Here is a 19,122-nt window from a genome sequence, read left to right as displayed (position 1 = left end):
CCCTTCATGCTGTTTTCGTAGCAGCAGCAGCAGCAGGCTTCTTGGGTTGTTTACCCTTGTTCCAAGCCTGGTTAGGTCTCCAGGTAGGCTTGGTTTGAGAAAAATTCCCTTCCTGTTTAGCGGAAGAGGGGATTACCTTCAAATTTCGAAAGGAATGAAAATTACTCTGTCATCCCCTTTGCTTAGATGTCTTATCTTGAGGGAGGAGATGACCCTTACCTCCCGTAATGTCAGAAATGATCTCCTTCAAGTCAGGCCCGAACAGGGTCTTTTCCCTTGAAAGAAATAGCCTTAGAGCTTAGATTTAGAGGACACATCCGCAGACCAAGATTTTAGCCATAAGGCCCTTCGTGCTAAGATGGAGAATCCTGAATTCATAGCCGCCAATTTGGTGATCTGAAAGGAAGCATCCGTAATAAAAGAATTAGCCAGCTTAAGAGCCTTAATTCTATCCTGTATTTCCTCTAAAGAAGTCTCAGTCTTAAGGGACTCTTCTAGAGCGTCAAACCAAAAGGCAGCCGCAGTTGTGACCGTCACAATGCAGGCTGTTGGTTGCAAAAGGAAACCTTTATGCACATAAAGTTTCTTGAGAAGACCCTCCAATTTCTTATCCATGGGGTCTTTGAAAGCACAACTGTCCTCGATGGGAATAGTCGTACGTTTAGCCAGAGTAGATATAGCTCCCTCCACCTTAGGGATCGTCTGTCAAGAATCCCACACGGCATCAGCTATAGGGTACATCTTCTTAAACATAGATGAAGGGGAGAAAGGGATACCCGGTCTTTCCCATTCCCTAGCAATAATTTCCGAAATTTTCTTAGGAACCGGAAAAACGTCAGAATAAGAAGGGACCTCTAAGTATTTGTCCATCTTACTCAATTTTTCTGGAGGAACCACAATAGTGTCACAGTCGTCCAGAGTCATCAAAACCTCCCGAAGTAACAGGCGGAGGTGTTCAAGCTTAAATCTGAAAGACATCACTTCCGAATCTGTCTGGGGTAATGCACTCCCTGAATCAGACAGTTCCCCCTCAGACAAAGCCTCCATTCCCCCTAATTCAGAGCCCTGAGAGGGTACGTCGGAGAGCGCCATCAAGGCATCAGAAGTCGCAGGGACCACCTGGGTCTCTTTCCTACTGCATTTACCTTGCAAAGCTGGTAACTTAAATAAAACTTCTGAAAGAGTGGATGACATAACTGCAGCCATATCCTGCAGAGTGAATGAGGCAGACGCAGTTGAAGATCATGGCGTCGCTTGAGCGGGCGTTAAAGGCTGTGACGCTTGGGGAGAAAGTAGCGGCATACCCTGACTTTCATCAGTCTGAGAACATTCCTTAGATACATCTTTATTAAAGAAAATTTGTTCTTTACACTGTAAAGCCCTTTCAATGCATGAGGGACAAAGCGTAGCAGGGGGTTCAACAATGGCATCTAAACACATACGACATGTATATTGTTCAATGTCATCCATGATAACAAATGCAAAGCTTGGTCAAAATACTGATAATATAGTAAATTTCAGTCTACTAAGTTTACAATAAAAATATTTTTCCGGTGTACTGTGTCTTTAAGGGAAAAACCTTCTAATTAAGGCCCGATATATAAATGTGCAGAGACAAGCTGTATATATTTATATTGCACGTGAGCCTTATAAATATCACACTGGATTACCAAAAATGAAAGTCACCCTGCCGCAGTTCCGCTGCGGCTCCTACCTGCCTCCACGTGACCAACCTTAACTTAAGAACGGCTCCCCTAATCGCTTGTAAGATACTGCGACAAGCGAGCTTAGGAGCCGTGAGGAAATGCTGCCACCGGAACTCAGTCGAGTAAGAAACTGCGCGGCTATGCGAGCAGCACCAAGCCCCGCCCCTCGTGGGTGGAAACATGTCACACAAACCCCGGGAAAAATAAGTACAGAGCCGCCATGTACCGGAGTCTAGTAAAATCACTTATCACTCCAGCACTACCCCCAGCGTCAGCCACCTCTATAACCTAATAAAGATAATAGAGCCAAGCCCAGTAATACAGGTACATACCCACATAATGTCCCAGCGCTTCTAGGCTAATTCTAAATGCCAGAGTGTCTGGATATCAAGCAGTTTGTCGGTTCTCCTTTCAAGCTAATGAGAACCCACATACTGTCCAAAGGAAGGCCTTATGCCCATAGGCAGAGTACAGTCGGATCTGAGATATGCAGCAGAGCCCTAGAGTAAAAGACTGCACTTACCTCCATGCTGAGGAACAGCATGATCATCTCACAGTGTCAAGAGGTCCACTCTTCCTCCTGAGGTCCTGTGAAGGCAGAAGGGCCTTAGTTAACATTCTCTTAGACCATACGCCGAAGAGCAGCACAAGCATGGGAGGCGCAGTGAAGCTAAAACTCCACTAGTTCCCACAGCCTGAAAGGCTATCACTGCAGAGGCTGCCCTATAGTAAAATAGTACACTTTGGCACCATTTAAAAACAAAAAACTCTTGATTGAAGAATCCAAACAAACACCTCACTTTACCTCTTCCTATCACTAACGCAGGCAAAGAGAATGACTGGGGTGGGAGCGAAGGGAGGAGCTATATATGCAGCTCTGCTGTGGAGCTCTTTGCCTCTTCCTGCTGACCAGGAGGCGATATCCCACAAGTAAGGATGAAATCCATGGACTCATCATATCTTGTAAAAGAAAGGCCCTTTTATGGGCCATTGGCAGTTTAGTGTAGGCTAGGGTTTTTTTTTTATTTTGGGGGGGCTTTTTTATTTTGATAGGGCTATTAGATTAATTAGTTTTTATTTTTGATAGATAGCTACAATATAACTATTAGTTATATTGTAGCTAGCTTAGGTTTTTTTACAGGTAAGTTTGTATTTAGTTTTAAATAGGAATTATTTAGGTAATAATTGTAAGGTTTATTTAGATTTATTTTAATTATATTTAAGTTAGGGGGTGTTAGGCTTAGGTTTAGATTTAGGTTTACGTTAGGGTTATGCTTAGGGTTACGTTAGGGTTAGGGGTTAATATATTTATTTAGTGTTAGTGATGTTGGAGGCCAGAGGTTTAGGGGTTAATAACTTTAGTATAGTGGCGGCAGATTAGAAGTTAATAACTCTAATGTAGGTGGCGGCGATGTTAGGGGCAGCAGATTAGGGGTTAATAAGTGTATTTAGGTGGCGGCGATGTTAGGGGCAGCAGATTAGGGGTTAATAATTGTATGTAGTTGGCAGCGATATCGGGAGCGGCAGATTAGGGGTTAATAGTTTTATTTAGGTGGCGGCGAGGTTAAAAGCGGCAGATTAGGGGTTAAAAACATTAAGTAGGTTGCGGTGATGCCGGGGGCAGTAGATTAGGGGTTAATAGTTTTATTTAGGTGGTGGCGAGGTTAAGGGCGGCAGATTAGGGGTTAATAACATTATGTAGGTTGCGGCGATGTCGGGGGCGGCAGATTAGGGGTGTTTAGATGTGGTTTTTATGTTAGGGTGTTAGGTTTAAACATAACTTTTTCTTTCCCCATGGACATCAATGGGGCTGCGTTATGGAGCTTTTGTTTCCGCGATTGCAGGTGTTAGGCTTTTTTTTTGCTGGCTCTCCCCATTGATGTCTATGGGGAAATCATGCACAAGCACGTCAAAACAGCGCTTGTATTTATGTGCGGTATGGAGCTCAACGCCACCATATCGCCCGCACAAGCCTGCTTTTTTAAAACCTGTAATAGCAGCGCTATAGGGAGGTGAAATAACGTCGCTTTTGTGGCGGTCGTTAATTTCCCTATAGCGCTGAAAACTCGTAATCTAGCTGATTGTTTGTTAGGAGCTAAAAATAGCTGCCCACCTATTGCATGTATATTTTGGTATGTTAAGTTTCTCCATTCAAGATTGACTCCTAAATAAGTTTTCCTACTCTCACACACTAATTTGTGCATGTGCAATTTGAAATAGCCAACTGAAAAATATTAAACGTGCACTGCTAAACTGTCATACAAGAAAACCGCTAACTGGACAAGAAGAAAGCTGTAGGCAGAGCTTGGTGGTCATTTTTAGTTGCTAACAAACTATGATTATTTAAAAGTTTAATGTTATTCTTACAAGGTTATAGATGTGGAACCCTTTACAAGATGCTTGTCTGGTATGTAACAATAAGTAATAAAAAATAAGTATTTGGTCTAGACTGACCCTTTAAATGGATTGGAGAAAGCATGACATTTTAACCAACTTTCCAACTCTATTATCAATTTTGCTTTGGTTGGTATCTTTTTCTAAGGAGTAAGCCTAAGTGAGCTCTGAAGTGTGCACATCTTTAGACATCTAGCAGCAGTGGTTGCTACACTGGTAATAGCAATGTTATATATAGTTGCAAACACTGATGCCTTAGAGTGCTAGACACATGCACACACCTGAGCTCCTAACAGTCTACCTAGGTTTATTATTCAACAAAGGATATCAGAAACAAAGCACATTTTATAATAGAAGTAAAATTGGAAAGTAAAACTGCATGCTCTATCTGAACATTTAATTTTGACTTTACAGTCACTTTAATCCCCTATCAAACATATAACGTCCAGTGCATCAAGTTAGCCCTTATTTGAAAGAGGAGTCTTTTCACTTTTGTTTTAGTGATTTTATGGATGCATTGATTTCGTTTTTGCAGAAAAAGAGCCACAACTTTCGTGTCCTACAACTTTAATTACTCTAATAAATATAATTTGCTGTCTTCAAAGAGGAAATTCTCTTTAAGTGGTCTCATGGGTGTATGGATTAACTTTTCAACAGAGAGACAGGTTCAGAGCCCTCCCATATTATTACTGTAAACATGTTGTCTTAAAAGGTTATTTTCAATCTGAACACATTACATGATAACCAGAGAACCAATTGACCTCACAAACATAAGTTTATACTTGATTGATTCTTTCAAAGAAAGTTTTGGGAAAAGAGGGTAGGGGGTAGAAGAAGAACTGGTTTACAGGGAATGAGTAAGGGTTGGTTTCCAATGACTAAAGAGGAGTTGGTCATTGGAAAATAAAGAGAAGTTGGTTTTCAGGGACTGAAGAGGAGTTGGTTTTTAGAAAATGAGGACCTGTTTTTAAGGAACTAAAGAGGAGATTATTTTTTAATATGAAGGGGAGTAAAGCGAAGTTAGTTTAAGGATTGATTAGAGAGCAATTACTAAATAAAAGGGGATGACAAAGTAACAGGAGAAAGCAAGTTTCTGAATTTGTTAAGAAACGATCAAGTAAGAAAGAATCTTGTGACTTAACAGGCTGGATGAAAGAAGGAAGAGGATGGATAGCGTGAGCTTGGTTCCTTTTCAAGGGGTACTAGGTAGACAATATAGAGGATTCATACCCTACTCCTGTCCTTGTTATGAAAAGGGTCATCATTTCTTCCATAATACATTTTCTTTCAACCATGGGTCAACAGAAAGACAATGAAAATAACAGCAGTTGGTAAGATAACAAAAAGTGCTAAAGGGGAGACCCACATTGTAATTGAGGATGAATACAAAGAGAGTGTGGGATGGCAGATACCCGGAATATCTGTACATGTACTGAGTTTCTCAGCTTTCAGAGGCCTGTACTTGTAGTGGGATGAGATCATGCATCTACGTGGCTAGCATGGTGCACTTACCCAAATCATAAACATTTTTGTTAGCTTTAGATGAGGGTGGTATATCTGAATATGGGGCATCTGTATGGACAGGTGATGTCATTTCCACGTAGCTGCTCTCTGAGTGTTTGTAGGACAGCACAGTGGGCTCTGTAATGGTGGCATAAGGGTTCTCACTGCTGCTCAGTGAGCAGGTGCTGGAACCGCACCCTGACTCTTTCAAACAATCTGCAAAAAGCAACAAACACAAGTCAAAAAGGTCAGGGGGCATGTGGGGCTTAGCGGGTGTTAGGGAAAGTAATCGCAACATGCCCTGGACGTAGCCAGGTGTTGGCAAATCAGCAGCAACAATGCAGAGGAGGTCAGAAAAAAGGCTGGGTATTGCTGTAGACATTCAGCAGAGAGGATTGCTGTGTGCTATCTGCACCCCCCAGCAGTAGAGAATTTACTAGTGTACTCGAGTCTAACCAATAGAGAGGGCCTGAAAGAGTGAGAATGAATTACAAAAAAAAAAAGGTTATTATGGCCTAAACATTAATACACGTGCTTCTGGATTCTTGTAGTGTTAAAGTGTTGCGCAAGTGCCTAATTTAGGTGTCATGAGAATTTTCTTTATAGCAAATCATTGAGAGACTGCTCTGTTTCTGTATTATGACACACAGGGACACCACTGTTAGTGTTGTATAAAAAAAAGAGTGAGATTAATACAAATAGCAGCAGCATTCACAGGATGGACAATGAGATAAGGTAATGCCGTCTATAAATGAGCATGTGAGCGAGCAGTAGCTGAGTGTTTGGCAGCAGCAGGGCAACAGCACATCTCTCCTTCCCAAATCCATCTAGCACACAGGTATGTCATCTTTCTATCAAGTCTTATAACCTTATCAAAAATGCTGTAAATTTCAACAAGGTTTTAAATGGGGACTGGACACATACTCAAATCTGCTTCATCTACAGAGTAAAACAATTCCTTCTAATCTTTAGTCCTCTGCTGGAAAGTTTATTATCACTAAAAAGTGCTCAGGTTCAAACACCAATTTTATCAAAATATACATAAAGTTGTGTCATGGAATACACACTTGATTTTACTTCTAGAGAAAAGATCTGGAACAAAATTTGTACATGACACAGTACGTATATTTAAGCACATATAAAAGTGATGTTTTGTTTTTACTGTGACATAAAACAAGCAGTTGCTACAGTAATATTTAATGGTGGGAAGAGTAAAATTAGGGTTATACGGAGCATTAGGAGGATTTATAAAGGTAGGATATAAAGATCAACATGAATCATTATAGAGAGAAAATATATGGAGAAATTGGAGGAGCTATATGGAAAAAGTATCCAGAACAGTAGGTATAACAAGATTTATGTGAAGCAATAAGAAGAGGTGATATGGAGCTTTAGGAGGTATCAGAATGTATATTATTATAAAAGAAGTAATATACAACTACAAACAATATGTATGGATTGTAAGCAATATGTAGGGATTATAAGAAATACAATTAGGTATATATAAGTATTTTCTCCTCTGAGCAAGATTCTGGCCACGTCTGCCTGTATCCAAGCTCTTGAACCTATAAAAACATAAATTATGCTTACCAGATAATTTCATTTCCTTCTGTATAAGGAGAGTCCACGGCATCATTCCTTACTGTTGGGAAATACTGAACCTGGCCACCAGGAGGAGGCTTAAATACTTCTCCCACTTCCCCCATCCCCCAGTCATTTTGCTGAGGAAACAAGGAAAGTAGGAGAAATACCAGGGTATAAAAGGTGCCAGAAGAAAAATATAATTTAGAGGGCCACCCATTGGAGAACATGGGCGGGGGCCGTGGACTCTCCTTATACAGAATTAAATTATCTGGTAAGCATAATGAATGTTTTCCTTCTTAAAGGGACACTGAACCCAAATTTTTTCTTTTGTAATTCAGAAAGAGCATGCAATTTTAAGCAACTTTCTAATTTACTCCTATTATCATTTTTTCTTCGTTCTCTTGCTATCATTATTTGAAAAAGAAGGCATCTAAGCTTTTTTTTGGTTTCAGTACTCTGGACAGCACTTTTTTATTGGTGGATGAATTTATCCACCAATCAGCAAGGACAACCCAGGTTGTTCACCAAAAATGGGCCGGCATCTAAACTTACATTCTTGCATTTCAAATAAAGATACCAAGAGAATGAAGAAAATTTGATAATAGGAGTAAATTAGAAATTTGCTTTAAATTTCATGCTCAATCTGAATCACAAAATAACATTTTTGTGTACAGTGTCCCTTTAATATAAGGAGAGTCCACAGCATCATTCCTGACTGTTGAGAAAACTATACCCATGCTCTAGAGGACACTGAATGATAACGGGAGGGACAAAAAGAGAGGCGGACCCTAATTTTAGGGCACCACAGCCTGCAAAACCTTTCTCCCGAAAGCTACTTCAGCCGAAGCAAACACATCAAACTTGTAAAATTTAAAAAAAGTATGTAAGGAGGACCAGGTAGCCGCCTCACAAATCTGATCCATAGAGGCCTCGTTCTTAAAGGCCCAAGAGGAAGCCACTGCTCTAGTAGAATGAGCCGTAATCCTCTGAGGAGGTTTATGTTCCGCTGTCTTGTAAGCAAAGCGGATAACACAGCTTAATCAAAAAGATAAGGAAGTCGAAGAGACCTTCTGACCCTTACGCTTCCCGGAATAAACAACAAACAAGGAAGAAGTTTGTCTAAAATCCTTAGTAGCCTGAAGATAGAACTTCAAGGCGCGAACCACGTCCAAATGATGAAGCAAATGTTCCTTCGAAGAAGGATTGGGACACAAGGAAGGAACCACAATCTCTTGATTGATGCTGCAGTCTGACACGACTTTAGGAAGAAAACCTAACTTAGTACGTAGGACAGCCTTATCAGAATGGAACACCAGATAAGGAGGCTCACATTGCAAGGCAGCAATCTCAGATACTCTGCGTGCAGAAGCAATAGCCGGTAGAAAAAGAACCTTCCAGGACAACAATTTAATGTCCACTTCATGCATAGGCTCAAACGGAGCCCGTTGCAAAACCTTAAGAACAAGATTTAACAAAGGACTGTACATCTGGAAGCTCTGAGAGCCTCTTGTGCAGTAAAATAGACAGGGCTGAAATCTGTCCCCTCAGGGAACTGGCAGAAAGGCCCTTCTCCAGCCCTTCCTGGAGAAACGATAGGCTCCTGGCAACCTTAACTTTATGCCAGGAAAAACCACACTCTTCACACCAGAATAAGTAGGCTCTCCACACCTTATGATACATGCGATGAGCTTGAATGAGAGTATCAATAACTCTCTCAGAAAAACCTCTCTTGGCCAGGACTAAGCGTTCAATCTCCACGCAGTCAGCCTCAGAGAATCTAGATTTTGATGAACAAAAAAACCTTGTTCCAGGAGATCCCTGCAACAAGGTAACTTCCACAGAGGAGATGATGACATCCCCACCAGATCCGCGAACCACGTCCTTCGTGGCCACAAATGAGCAATCAGTATCACTGATGCCTGCTCCTGCTTTATGCGGGCCACTACCCGAGGAAGGAATAGTAACTGCGGGAAAAGGTAAATTAGACGGAACCTCCAAGGCACTGCTAATGCATCTATTAGCTCCGCCTGAGGATCCCTGGACCTCGACCCATATCTGGATAGCTTGGTATTGAGACGGGATGCCATGAGATCTATCTCCGGCGTACCCCACCAGTTGGATATCTCCGCAAACACTTCTGGATGGAGAGACCATTCCCCCGGATGAAAGGATTGTCTGCTGAGAAAATCCGCTTTCCAGTTGTCTACACTCGGAATTTGGATCGCTGACAGCGAACAGCTGTCGGCGTCCGCCCACTCCAGAATCCGAGACACTTCCCTCATTGCTAGGGAGCTTCTCGTTCCACCCTGATGGTTGATGTAAGCCACCAACTGGGACAAACTCAGAAGGCGCCAAGCCTTCAGAGCATTGAAGATTGCCCGAAGTTCCAGAATGTTGATCGGGAGGAAGCAGTTCACAGGCCCTGTGCCATCTTGGCACCCCAAACAGCTCTCCATCCTGATAGGCTTGCATCCGTAGTCACAATCTCCCAGGATGCTCTTAAGATGGATGTCCCTTGGGACACATGATGTGGACAGAGCCACCAAGAGAGTGATTCTCTTGACCGGTTTTCCAGAGAAATCTGTTGAGACAGGTTTGAATGATCGCCATTCCACAGCATGCACAGTTACAACGGTCTGAGACGGAACCTGATAAAGACTATAGTGTCCATGCTGGAGAGCATGAGACCAATCACCTCCATACACTGAGCCACAGAGGGCCTTAAGGAAGTCCGGAGGGCAAGACATGCCAAAGCTTGCTTGCAACGTCTCTGGTCTGTTAGAAATATCCTCATGGATATGGAGTCTATTATAGTACTCAGGAATTCCACCCTGGTACTTGGGATAAGAGAACTCTTTTCTAGGTTTATCTTCCATCCATGAGATCGAAGAAGATAGAGAAGAGATTCCGAATGGTCCTCGGCCAGAAGAAAAGATGGTGTTTTTACCAGAATATCATCCAAGTAGGGAGCTACTGCTATACCCCGGGTTCTGGCAACGGCTAGAAGAGCCCCTGTTAGAAACATCCTCATGGATATGGAGTCTATTATAGTACCCAGGAATTCCACCCTTGTACTTGGGATAAGAGAACTCTTTTCTAGGTTTATCTTCCATCCATGAGATCGAAGAAGATAGAGAAGAGACTCCGAATGGTCCTCCGCCAGATGAAAAGATGGCGTTTTTACCAGAATATCGTCCAAGTAGGGAGCTACTGCTATACCCCATCCATGAGATCGAAGAAGATAGAGAAGAGATTCCGAATGGTCCTCGGCCAGACGAAAAGATGGTGTTTTTACCAGAATATCATCCAAGTAGGGAGCTACTGCTATACCCCGGGTTCTGGCAACGGCTAGAAGAGCCCCTGTTAGAAACATCCTCATGGATATGGAGTCTATTATAGTACCCAGGAATTCCACCCTGGTATTTGGGATAAGAGAACTCTTTTCTAGGTTTATCTTCCATCCATGAGATCGAAGAAGATAGAGAAGAGACTCCGAATGGTCCTCTGCCAGACGAAAAGATGGTGTTTTTACCAGAATATCGTCCAAGTAGGGAGCTACTGCTATACCCCGGGTTCTGGCAAAGGCTAGAAGAGCCCCTAGAGCCTTCGTAAAATTTTTTGGGGCAGTAGCTAGATCAAACGGAAGTGCAATGAACTGGAAGTGCTGGTCCAGGAACGCAAACCTTAGGAACTGGAAGTGACCCTTGGGGATTGGAATGTGAAGGTAAGCATCCGTCAGATCTATAGTGGTCATGAACTGTCCTTCCTGAACTAAGGGAAGGATGGACCTTATTGTCTCCATTTTAAACAAGGGGACATTTAGAAATTTGTTTAAGCACATTAGGCCCAGAATCGGGCAGAATGTTCCCTCCTTTTTTGGGACCATGAAAAGGTTTGAATAGTATCCCAAACCTCTTTCTGCGATAGGCACCAGGACAATGACTCCTAAGGAAGACAGATCCTGCACACACCCCAGAAAGGCTTATCTTTTCTCTGGTCTGGAAGACAGTATTGAAAGGAGAAATCTGCCCTTGGGTGGATGAGACTTGAAACTTATCTTGTATCCCTGAGCTATGACCTCCAGGACCCATGAATCCTGCACGTCCCTGAACCAAGCGTCTGAAAAGAGCGACAGTCTGCCACCCCAGAGCCGGATCGGGGGCCGACCCTTCATGCCGATTTAGTCTCGGCAGGCTTCTTGCTCTGCTTGGACTTATTCCAGGACTGAGCCGGCTTCCAAGTACTCTTGGTTTGCTCGGGTTTAGCGGAGGACGGCTGTCGTTGGGATTTATCATAACAAAAGGAACGAAAATTAGAAACCTGTCCCTTAGACTTGCTCTTTTTATATTGCAGTAGGAAGATACCCTTGCCCCCTGTAACTGTAGAGTTAATGGAGTCCAGGCCTGGGCCAAATAAAATCTTTCCCTTAAAGGGGAGGGAAAGAAGTCTGGACTTAGTAGTCATATCCGCAGACCAGGACTTTAGCCAGAGCGCCTGACAGGCCTGAACCGAAAAGCCAGAAGCCTTAGCATTTAGGCGAATAATCTGCATGTTTGCATCACAGAAAAAAGAATTAGCAATTCTCAAGGCCTTAATTGTTTCCTGGATAAAGTCGAGGGGACCCTCCACCTCAATTAATTCTGATGAGTCGCACCAGTAGGTAGCTGCTCCAGCAACCACGGCAACAGCCGTTGCCGGTTGAAACAAATATCCCGTATGTTGAAACATCTTTCTTAGAAGAGTTTCCATCTTTTTATTCATCGGCTCTCTGAATGATGAGCTATGCTCAAGCGGGATAGTAGTGCATTTGGCAAGCGTGGAGATAGCGCCATCCACCTTAGGGACGGAACCCCACAACTCCAAAAACGAAGGGGAAAAGGAAGATCCAATTCTGTCCCTTTCGTTCTTAAAAATGTTTTTACAGGCACAGGAAAAGTTAAAGGGACTACCCTGTCCTCGTAACTGCTGTCTAATTTAGGAATCAAAGGTTTATAAGGCAGCTTAGCCTCTGGAACCTCTAATGTAGACAGTACTTCCTTTAGAAGAAAACGTAAGTGTTCAATCTTAAATCTAAAGGCTGCTTCCTTTGCAGCAGGAGGCTTAGAGGCAGCAGACGCCGTCCCAGAAAGTTCATCCTCTAAAGCCTCAGAGTGGAACTCATCCTCAGATAACTGAGACAGAGCAATTAAATCTAATTAATTACATGATGACCCCTAGGCAGGAGAGCTATGGTTAACCTTTTGCTTGCACTTAGCAGGGGGAGGTAAAGCACTGAGGGCATCAGACACCGCCGTTTTATAACTGTGCGGTAAAATCTGGTGGTAAAAGGCCCCCTTCAGATGGAAGATCAAGTGTGCTACGGGAAGCTGCTTGTGTAGAAGGAGATGAATGTAGGGTATGCGCCTCACGGGACGGCGAGTCCTCAGAGGTGGATGACTCAGTGGTACTAAAATGGTTAACCTTCTTTGACCGAATAACATTGTCAAGGCATGTGGAACATAATTGAGAGGGCGGGCATACCAAAGCCTCCTCACAATATAAAAAGGTATTACTATTTGGAATAGAGGGAGTACCATCTAATATATCAAAATCCTCCATAGCTTAAGCTAATGACAGCAGGACACAGAAAATAAACAATCTGTATTTCTCAAAAATGGCACCTTTATACTCCCAATGGCTGGGGCACTCACCACCTCCTAGACCCAGACAATACAGAGAAATAGCGTCTTCTCCGACAGCCAGCTCGGTCAGGAAAGAGGAAATGAAAGCGAGACCACACCCGGTCACATGGTGCGCAAGGCAGGACCGGCCCTTGCTATGAGAAAAAGCGCGCCAAGCTACAAGCTGCGCAGCACTCAAAGTGAAAGTAAAAACCACATAACAAACAGTCTATGAGCCCAATAAATCTCACACATAAAGCAGCATAAAATCAAAGCATTACATTTGATTAATCCCCACTGTTCAATAATCCCCCTGAGGAGATCTTAACCCATGATTCTATTAAGATAAATGGAGCCATACTGTGACCCTGTCTTCTAGCAAGACTACTTAAAACTCCAGTCCCATATGGAAGGGCAGATACCCTTCTTAAGGAACTACTCCAAAATCTTCTGTCACTTCTCTGCCATCCTCTTGTGACGAAAGGCAAAGAATGACTGGGGGATGGGGGAAGTGGGAGAGATATTTAAGCCTTTGGCTGGGGTGTCTTTGCCTCCTCCTGGTGGCCAGGTTCAGTATTTTCCAACAGTAAGGAATGATGCCGTGGACTCTCCATATATTAAAAAGGAAATACAGGTTGGCTTAACTTCCTTTTTCTTCTTATCAGGAATCTGTCTATAAAGATGTGCAGTGGACCATGGTCATTGCTACTAACTTATTTTTGGCTGGTAGTCAAATCAAATTTCATTAAAACCTTCTTTTCCAAATCACTTACCTTAAAAGTGTCACCTTTTCCCCATAATGTGGGGTGACCAATTGCACCATTTTCATAGTAATATATTAGATGAGGTTAACAAAAGGCACAAGTCCATCAAGTTCAACCTATACAAATCTTAATATACTTACAAAAAAGCTCCAGTTGAGCTTAAATTAATCCCATTAAAAAAGGTGACCCGTTTAACACAAGTAAACATATCCCTGATTTTTGTTTCTAGCCAGAAATGTAGCTAAACCATGCTGTAAATTATTTTGATATCAATAGATGCTTTATGGGCTCCCATTTACAAACTCCCTATCATTTTCCATGTGCTCCGCAGGATTTACTTCTACAATGTAGACTAAAAGCAGCATTCAATATCAGTTATGTCTCTGACTCGAAAACTAAACCAGGGTAAACCTTTGATTTTCCTAGCCACTAGGAAAAAAGTATATTCAATGGCCCCAAGTTATCAAAGTCTGGCGGACCAGACTTCGCTGAATACGGCGAGCAATACACTCGCCGTATTCAGCATTGCACCAGCAGCTCACAAGAGCTGCTGGTGCAACGCTGCCCCCTGCAGACTCGAGGCCAATGGGCCGCCAGCAGGGGGGTGTCAATCAACCCGATCGTGTTGATTTCCGGCGATGTCTGTCTGCCTGCTCAGAGCAGGCGGACAGGTTATGGAGCAGCGGTCTTTGTGACTGCTGCTTCATAACTGCTGTTTCTGGCGAGCCTGCAGGCTCGCCAGAAATGCGGGGCATCAAGCTCCATACGGAGCTTGATACATATGCCCCAATGTATCTTTGCTTTTGTTTAACGAAATTTTCATCCTAACCTGACAAGGTCTCCTACAATGTACTTTCCCACATCAAAGCAGCACTGTATTCTCATTTTCCTTCTACTGGTCAGTTGGTTCTGGTCAAGTTCAGCCTCACCCTTTCTGAATGTTGATAGATGTTTTTTTGGTGTGTTTATCATAACGGTGTTCTTGAATGTCCAACAGTCTGTTTTTTTCCTCAATGGTTGGCAAAGTCACTATGGTCACATCTACCCAGTATCTGAATCAGACCTGTTTATCTTGTGAAACATATACAAGAGGTTTATCAACTCTTTTATTCTCCCACTAAAGCCCCTGCAGCCATATAGGTGTTGAATTAAATTGTGATAAGTTACTTCAGTTTGCCGCTATTTCCAGTGGTATTCATGTGTTTCTACTCAAGATAATGTTAAATATTGATTACCAGAGAGCTTACAGCTTAGCTGGTATAAGGAAAGGTGGGTGATATCTGGAATAGTAACTTTGAATACCATATTATGTTCTTTAAGACTTGTTAGATATTTATGTTCTAACTTAAATGTTTTACTGTGTGTCTCTCTAACTGGTTTTCAACCTGTCCTCAGGCCTTCCCAACAGTACAGGTTTTCTGGATTACCTTGGATGAGAGCAGGTAAAAAATGTTTACTAATCAGCTGATTATTTCACCTGTGCTCCAGTTCAGATATCCTCAAAATGTGTCCTGATGGGACACGGTATTTGTGTAAAGAATATATTATCATGACTATCCATCCACAATCTCTATTTATTCATCATCTTTACATTGAAATGACCAGTGGCTTTTGATGGGCATTAGTCTAAAATGTTTTGTTTTTTTGCCATTTGTTTGCTGGGAGTTCAAGAACTGTATTCCTTCTATATCCGATTTAACCCATATTAAAAAATCCTACTTTTGGACTCATAAAGCTCCAGTTGGTTTTGAAGAGCTCAAACATCAGTTCACTTTTGAAATATCACAGTCTTGAAAACAAGGTGATACATACCAAAAGCATCACCCACTTATGGCAGCTATGATGTAGGCGCTTCTCATAATTTTACTGGCAACTCTAAGGTTGCACAATATCAACTACCCAAGGTTAGGCTACAGGGATTTCTTTCATGTAAGTGGCAAGAGTCCATGAGCTAGTGACGTATGATATACATTCCTACCAGGAGGGGGCAAAGTTTCCCAAACCTCAAAATGCCTATAAATATACCTCCAACCTCACTCATACCTCGGTTTTACAAACTTTTCCTCCTTGTGGAGGTGGTGAAGGAAGATGTGCTTGATTTTCTTCTGTGAAAGGTGCTTCTAAGCATTTTGAAGCCCAATTCCTCTCTAAGTACAGTGTTTGTCTGAGGGATGTAAAGGGAGTATTGCCTGATGACACCATGTTTTTGCCTATGGGAAATCTATTCTAAGGCTCGTTGCAGGGATTAATCTGCTGCCTCCTTTTACAGATCAACATTATACTCTACCATTACCTCTGCTGATATGTTTCAGTACTGGTTTGGCTGTCTGCTATATGTGGATGGGTGTCTTCTGGTAAGTATATATAATTTTTTAAGACACTCTCTGTTTGTCACTTTATATTTTAAAGTTTTTAATGTATATTGCATACATTTGCCATGAGTCAGGTCTGTGTATTCCCCTTTGCAGTCTAACAGTTTCAGCAGGGAAATTATGTTTATGGGAGATTTTAGGTATGTTTTTCTTACCTGGTGTTCCAGTTAGTTGTAACTTGGAAGTCTGTTTTTTCAAAATTTTCGTGGGCTAATAGGCTCGAGACGACACAAAATGCTACTCTTTATTGCGTAATTTTTGGCGTGAAGTCTTGTCTGTTGTGACGCGAGTTGCGGCATTTCATTTGTTAGGTTTGGTGTCAAAAGTTTTTTCCTCTGCATTTGCGTCATCTTTCTTTATGTAATCTTTGGCGCCAAAATTTGTTATATTAAGTCTCTCCCTCTTTTGCTCACTGCTCTCATTTCTTTATAGAGGGCTATGATGTTTGCTTTTGATTTTACTTTTGTATAAGAATTTTATCATAAGCATTTTTTCCCTATTCCTGAAACTATTTTGAGGAAATTGGATATTTTGTTTAAATGTTATTTTTTCTTTTTTGTTACATTTTGCAAGATGTCTCAAACTGATCCTGTCTCTGATGTTACTGTAGGAACTAAGCTGCCTGAACACAATTCTACCAAAGCTAAGTGTGTTGGTTGTAAATTAGCTGATCTTACGTCTTCAGCTCAAATATGTGGCACTTGTTATGATAAATTATTACATGCTGATAATGTGTTTATAAGTACAAATACATCTACTGTTACTCCTTCACAGTCTAATGTACATGATATTCCTGCAGATGTGAAAAATTATATTGCTGCAGCTATAGAGAAGGCTATGACTGCTATTCCGCCTTCAAATAAACGTAAAAGGTCTTTCCAAACTTCTCATAAATCTGATTAAATTTGTATTGATCAACCGCATACCGAAGTATCTTCTGCTGATGAGGATTTCTCTGGCTCAGAGGATCCTGCTTCAGAGACTGAAATTGACAAATTTACTTTTCTTTTTAAGATTGAATATATTTGTTCTTTATTAAAGGAAGTATTGTTTACTTTGGGTATTGAGGAGTCTAGTCCTCTTGATAACAAAACTTGCAAACAATTAAAAAATGTTTTTAAAACTTCTGAGGTTACTCCTGAAGTTTTTCCTATTCCAGATGATTATCTCTAATATGATTAATAAAGAGATCTAAGCCTGGTGCTTCTTTTAACCCTTCTTCTAGGTTTAAGAAGCTATATCCTTCACCTGGGCCAATTTAGAGTTTTGGGAAAGAGTCCCTAAGGTTGATGGGGCTATTTCCACTCTTGCCAAACGTACTACTATTCCTATGGAAGATACTTCAACATGCTAATCATTTAATTTGTGATGCTATTTGATGTCATTAAGATTGATATTAAATCTATGTCTTTAGCTATTCTTACTAGGAGAGCTTTATGGCTTAAATCTTGGAATGCTGATATGGTGTCTAAATCTATATTACTATCTCTATCGTTTCAGGGTAATAATTTATTTGGTTCTCAATTGGATTCTATTATCTCTACTATCACTGGGGGAAAGGAAGTTTTTCTGCCCCAAGATAAGAAATCTAAGGGTAAGTTTAAAGCTCCCAATCGTTTTCATTCCTTTCGTCAGAATAGAGAACAGAAGACCTCTCCTTCCCCTAAGGCCTCTGGCTCTAATTAGAGACCATCTCCAAATTGGAATATATCCAAGCCTTATGAGAAACTAAATCCAGCCCCTAAGACTGTATGAAGGTGCAGCCCTCAAACCAGTTCAACTGGTGGGGGGCAGACTGAAATTATTTCAAGACAATTGGACAGTTTTTGTTCAAAATCAGTGGATTCACAATATTTTTTCTCAAGGGTATCGAATAGGTTTCAGAATAAGACCTCCCATGGGAAGATTCTTTATTTCTCATGTTGCAACAAACCCTGTGAAGGCTCAGGCTTTTCGGAAGTGTGTTTCAGACCTAGAGCTTTCAGGGGTGATTGTTCCAGTTCCTCAGCAGGAACAGGGTTTGGGTTTTTATTCAAATCTGTTCATTGTCCCAAAGAAAGAAGATTCGCTCAGACCAATTCTGGATCTGAAAATTTTAAATCGTTTTGTAAGAGTCCCTACTTTCAAGATGGTGACTATAAGGACTATTCTGCCTTTTGTTCAGCAAGGTCATTTCATGTCCACAATAGACTTACAGGATGCTTATCTTTTCATTCCGATTCATCCAAATCCACTATCGTTTTCTGAGATTCTCTTTTCTAGACAAGCATTACCAATTTGTTGCTCTTCCGTTTGGCCAGGGAACAGCTCCTAGAATCTTCTTGAAGGTTCTCGGTGCCCTTCTATCTGTAATCAGAGAGCAGGGTATTGCGGTGTTTCCTTATTTGTACAATATCTTGGTACTAGCTCAATCTTTCCATTTAGCAGAATCTCACAGAAAACAACTAGTGTGGTTTCTTCAAAGACATGGTTGGAGGATCAATTTACAAAAGAGTTTCTTGATTCCTCAGACAAGGGTCACCTTTTTAGGTTTCCAGATAGATTCAGTGTCCATGACAGAGACGAATAAAGTTGGTTTTAGCTTGTCTAAACCTTCAGTCTCTATCATTCCCTTCAGTGGCTATGTGCATGGAAGTTTTAAGTCTCATGACTGCAGCATCGGATGCTCGTTTTCATATGAGGCCTCTACAGCTTTGCATGTTGCATCAATGGTGCAGGGATTATAATCAGATATCACAATTGATATACTTCAATCCCAACACTCAACTCTCTCTGACTTGGTGGTTAGACCACCACCTTATTGTGCAAGGGGCCTCATTTGTTCGACTTTCCTGGACTGTGATCTCAACAGATGCAAGTCTTACAAGTTGAGGAGCTGTCGGGGGGTCTCTGACAGCACAAGGGGTTTTAAATCCTCAAGAGACAAGGTTACCAATCAATATTTTAGAACTTTGTGCTATTTTCAGAGCTCTTCAGGCTTGGCCTCTATTGAAGAGGAAACTTTACAATAGTTTTCAAACAGGAAATATCACAACAGTGGCATATGTCAATCATCAAGGAGGGACTTGTAGTAATTCAGCAATAAAAGAAGTATCTCGGATACTTTCTTGGGCGGAATCCAACTCTTGTCAAATTTCTG

The 19,122-nt window shown here is 41.6% G+C and overlaps 1 protein-coding gene across 1 annotated transcript in view; it reads right to left on the bottom strand.

Moving 5' to 3' along the window:
* The window catches only part of MEGF11 (multiple EGF like domains 11), a 1,076,815-nt gene that overhangs the window by 12,654 nt on the left and 1,045,039 nt on the right, over nucleotides 1-19,122 (bottom strand). The window contains 1 exon segment of the mRNA XM_053718531.1: nucleotides 5,613-5,819. Within this exon segment, the coding sequence (XP_053574506.1) occupies nucleotides 5,613-5,819 (207 nt within the window).

The sequence above is a fragment of the Bombina bombina genome, chromosome 6 (assembly GCF_027579735.1).
Source record: "Bombina bombina isolate aBomBom1 chromosome 6, aBomBom1.pri, whole genome shotgun sequence".
NCBI lineage: Eukaryota > Metazoa > Chordata > Amphibia > Anura > Bombinatoridae > Bombina > Bombina bombina.
Note: the sequence above shows the minus strand (reverse complement) of the source record. Positions and strands in the feature narration are given on the sequence as shown.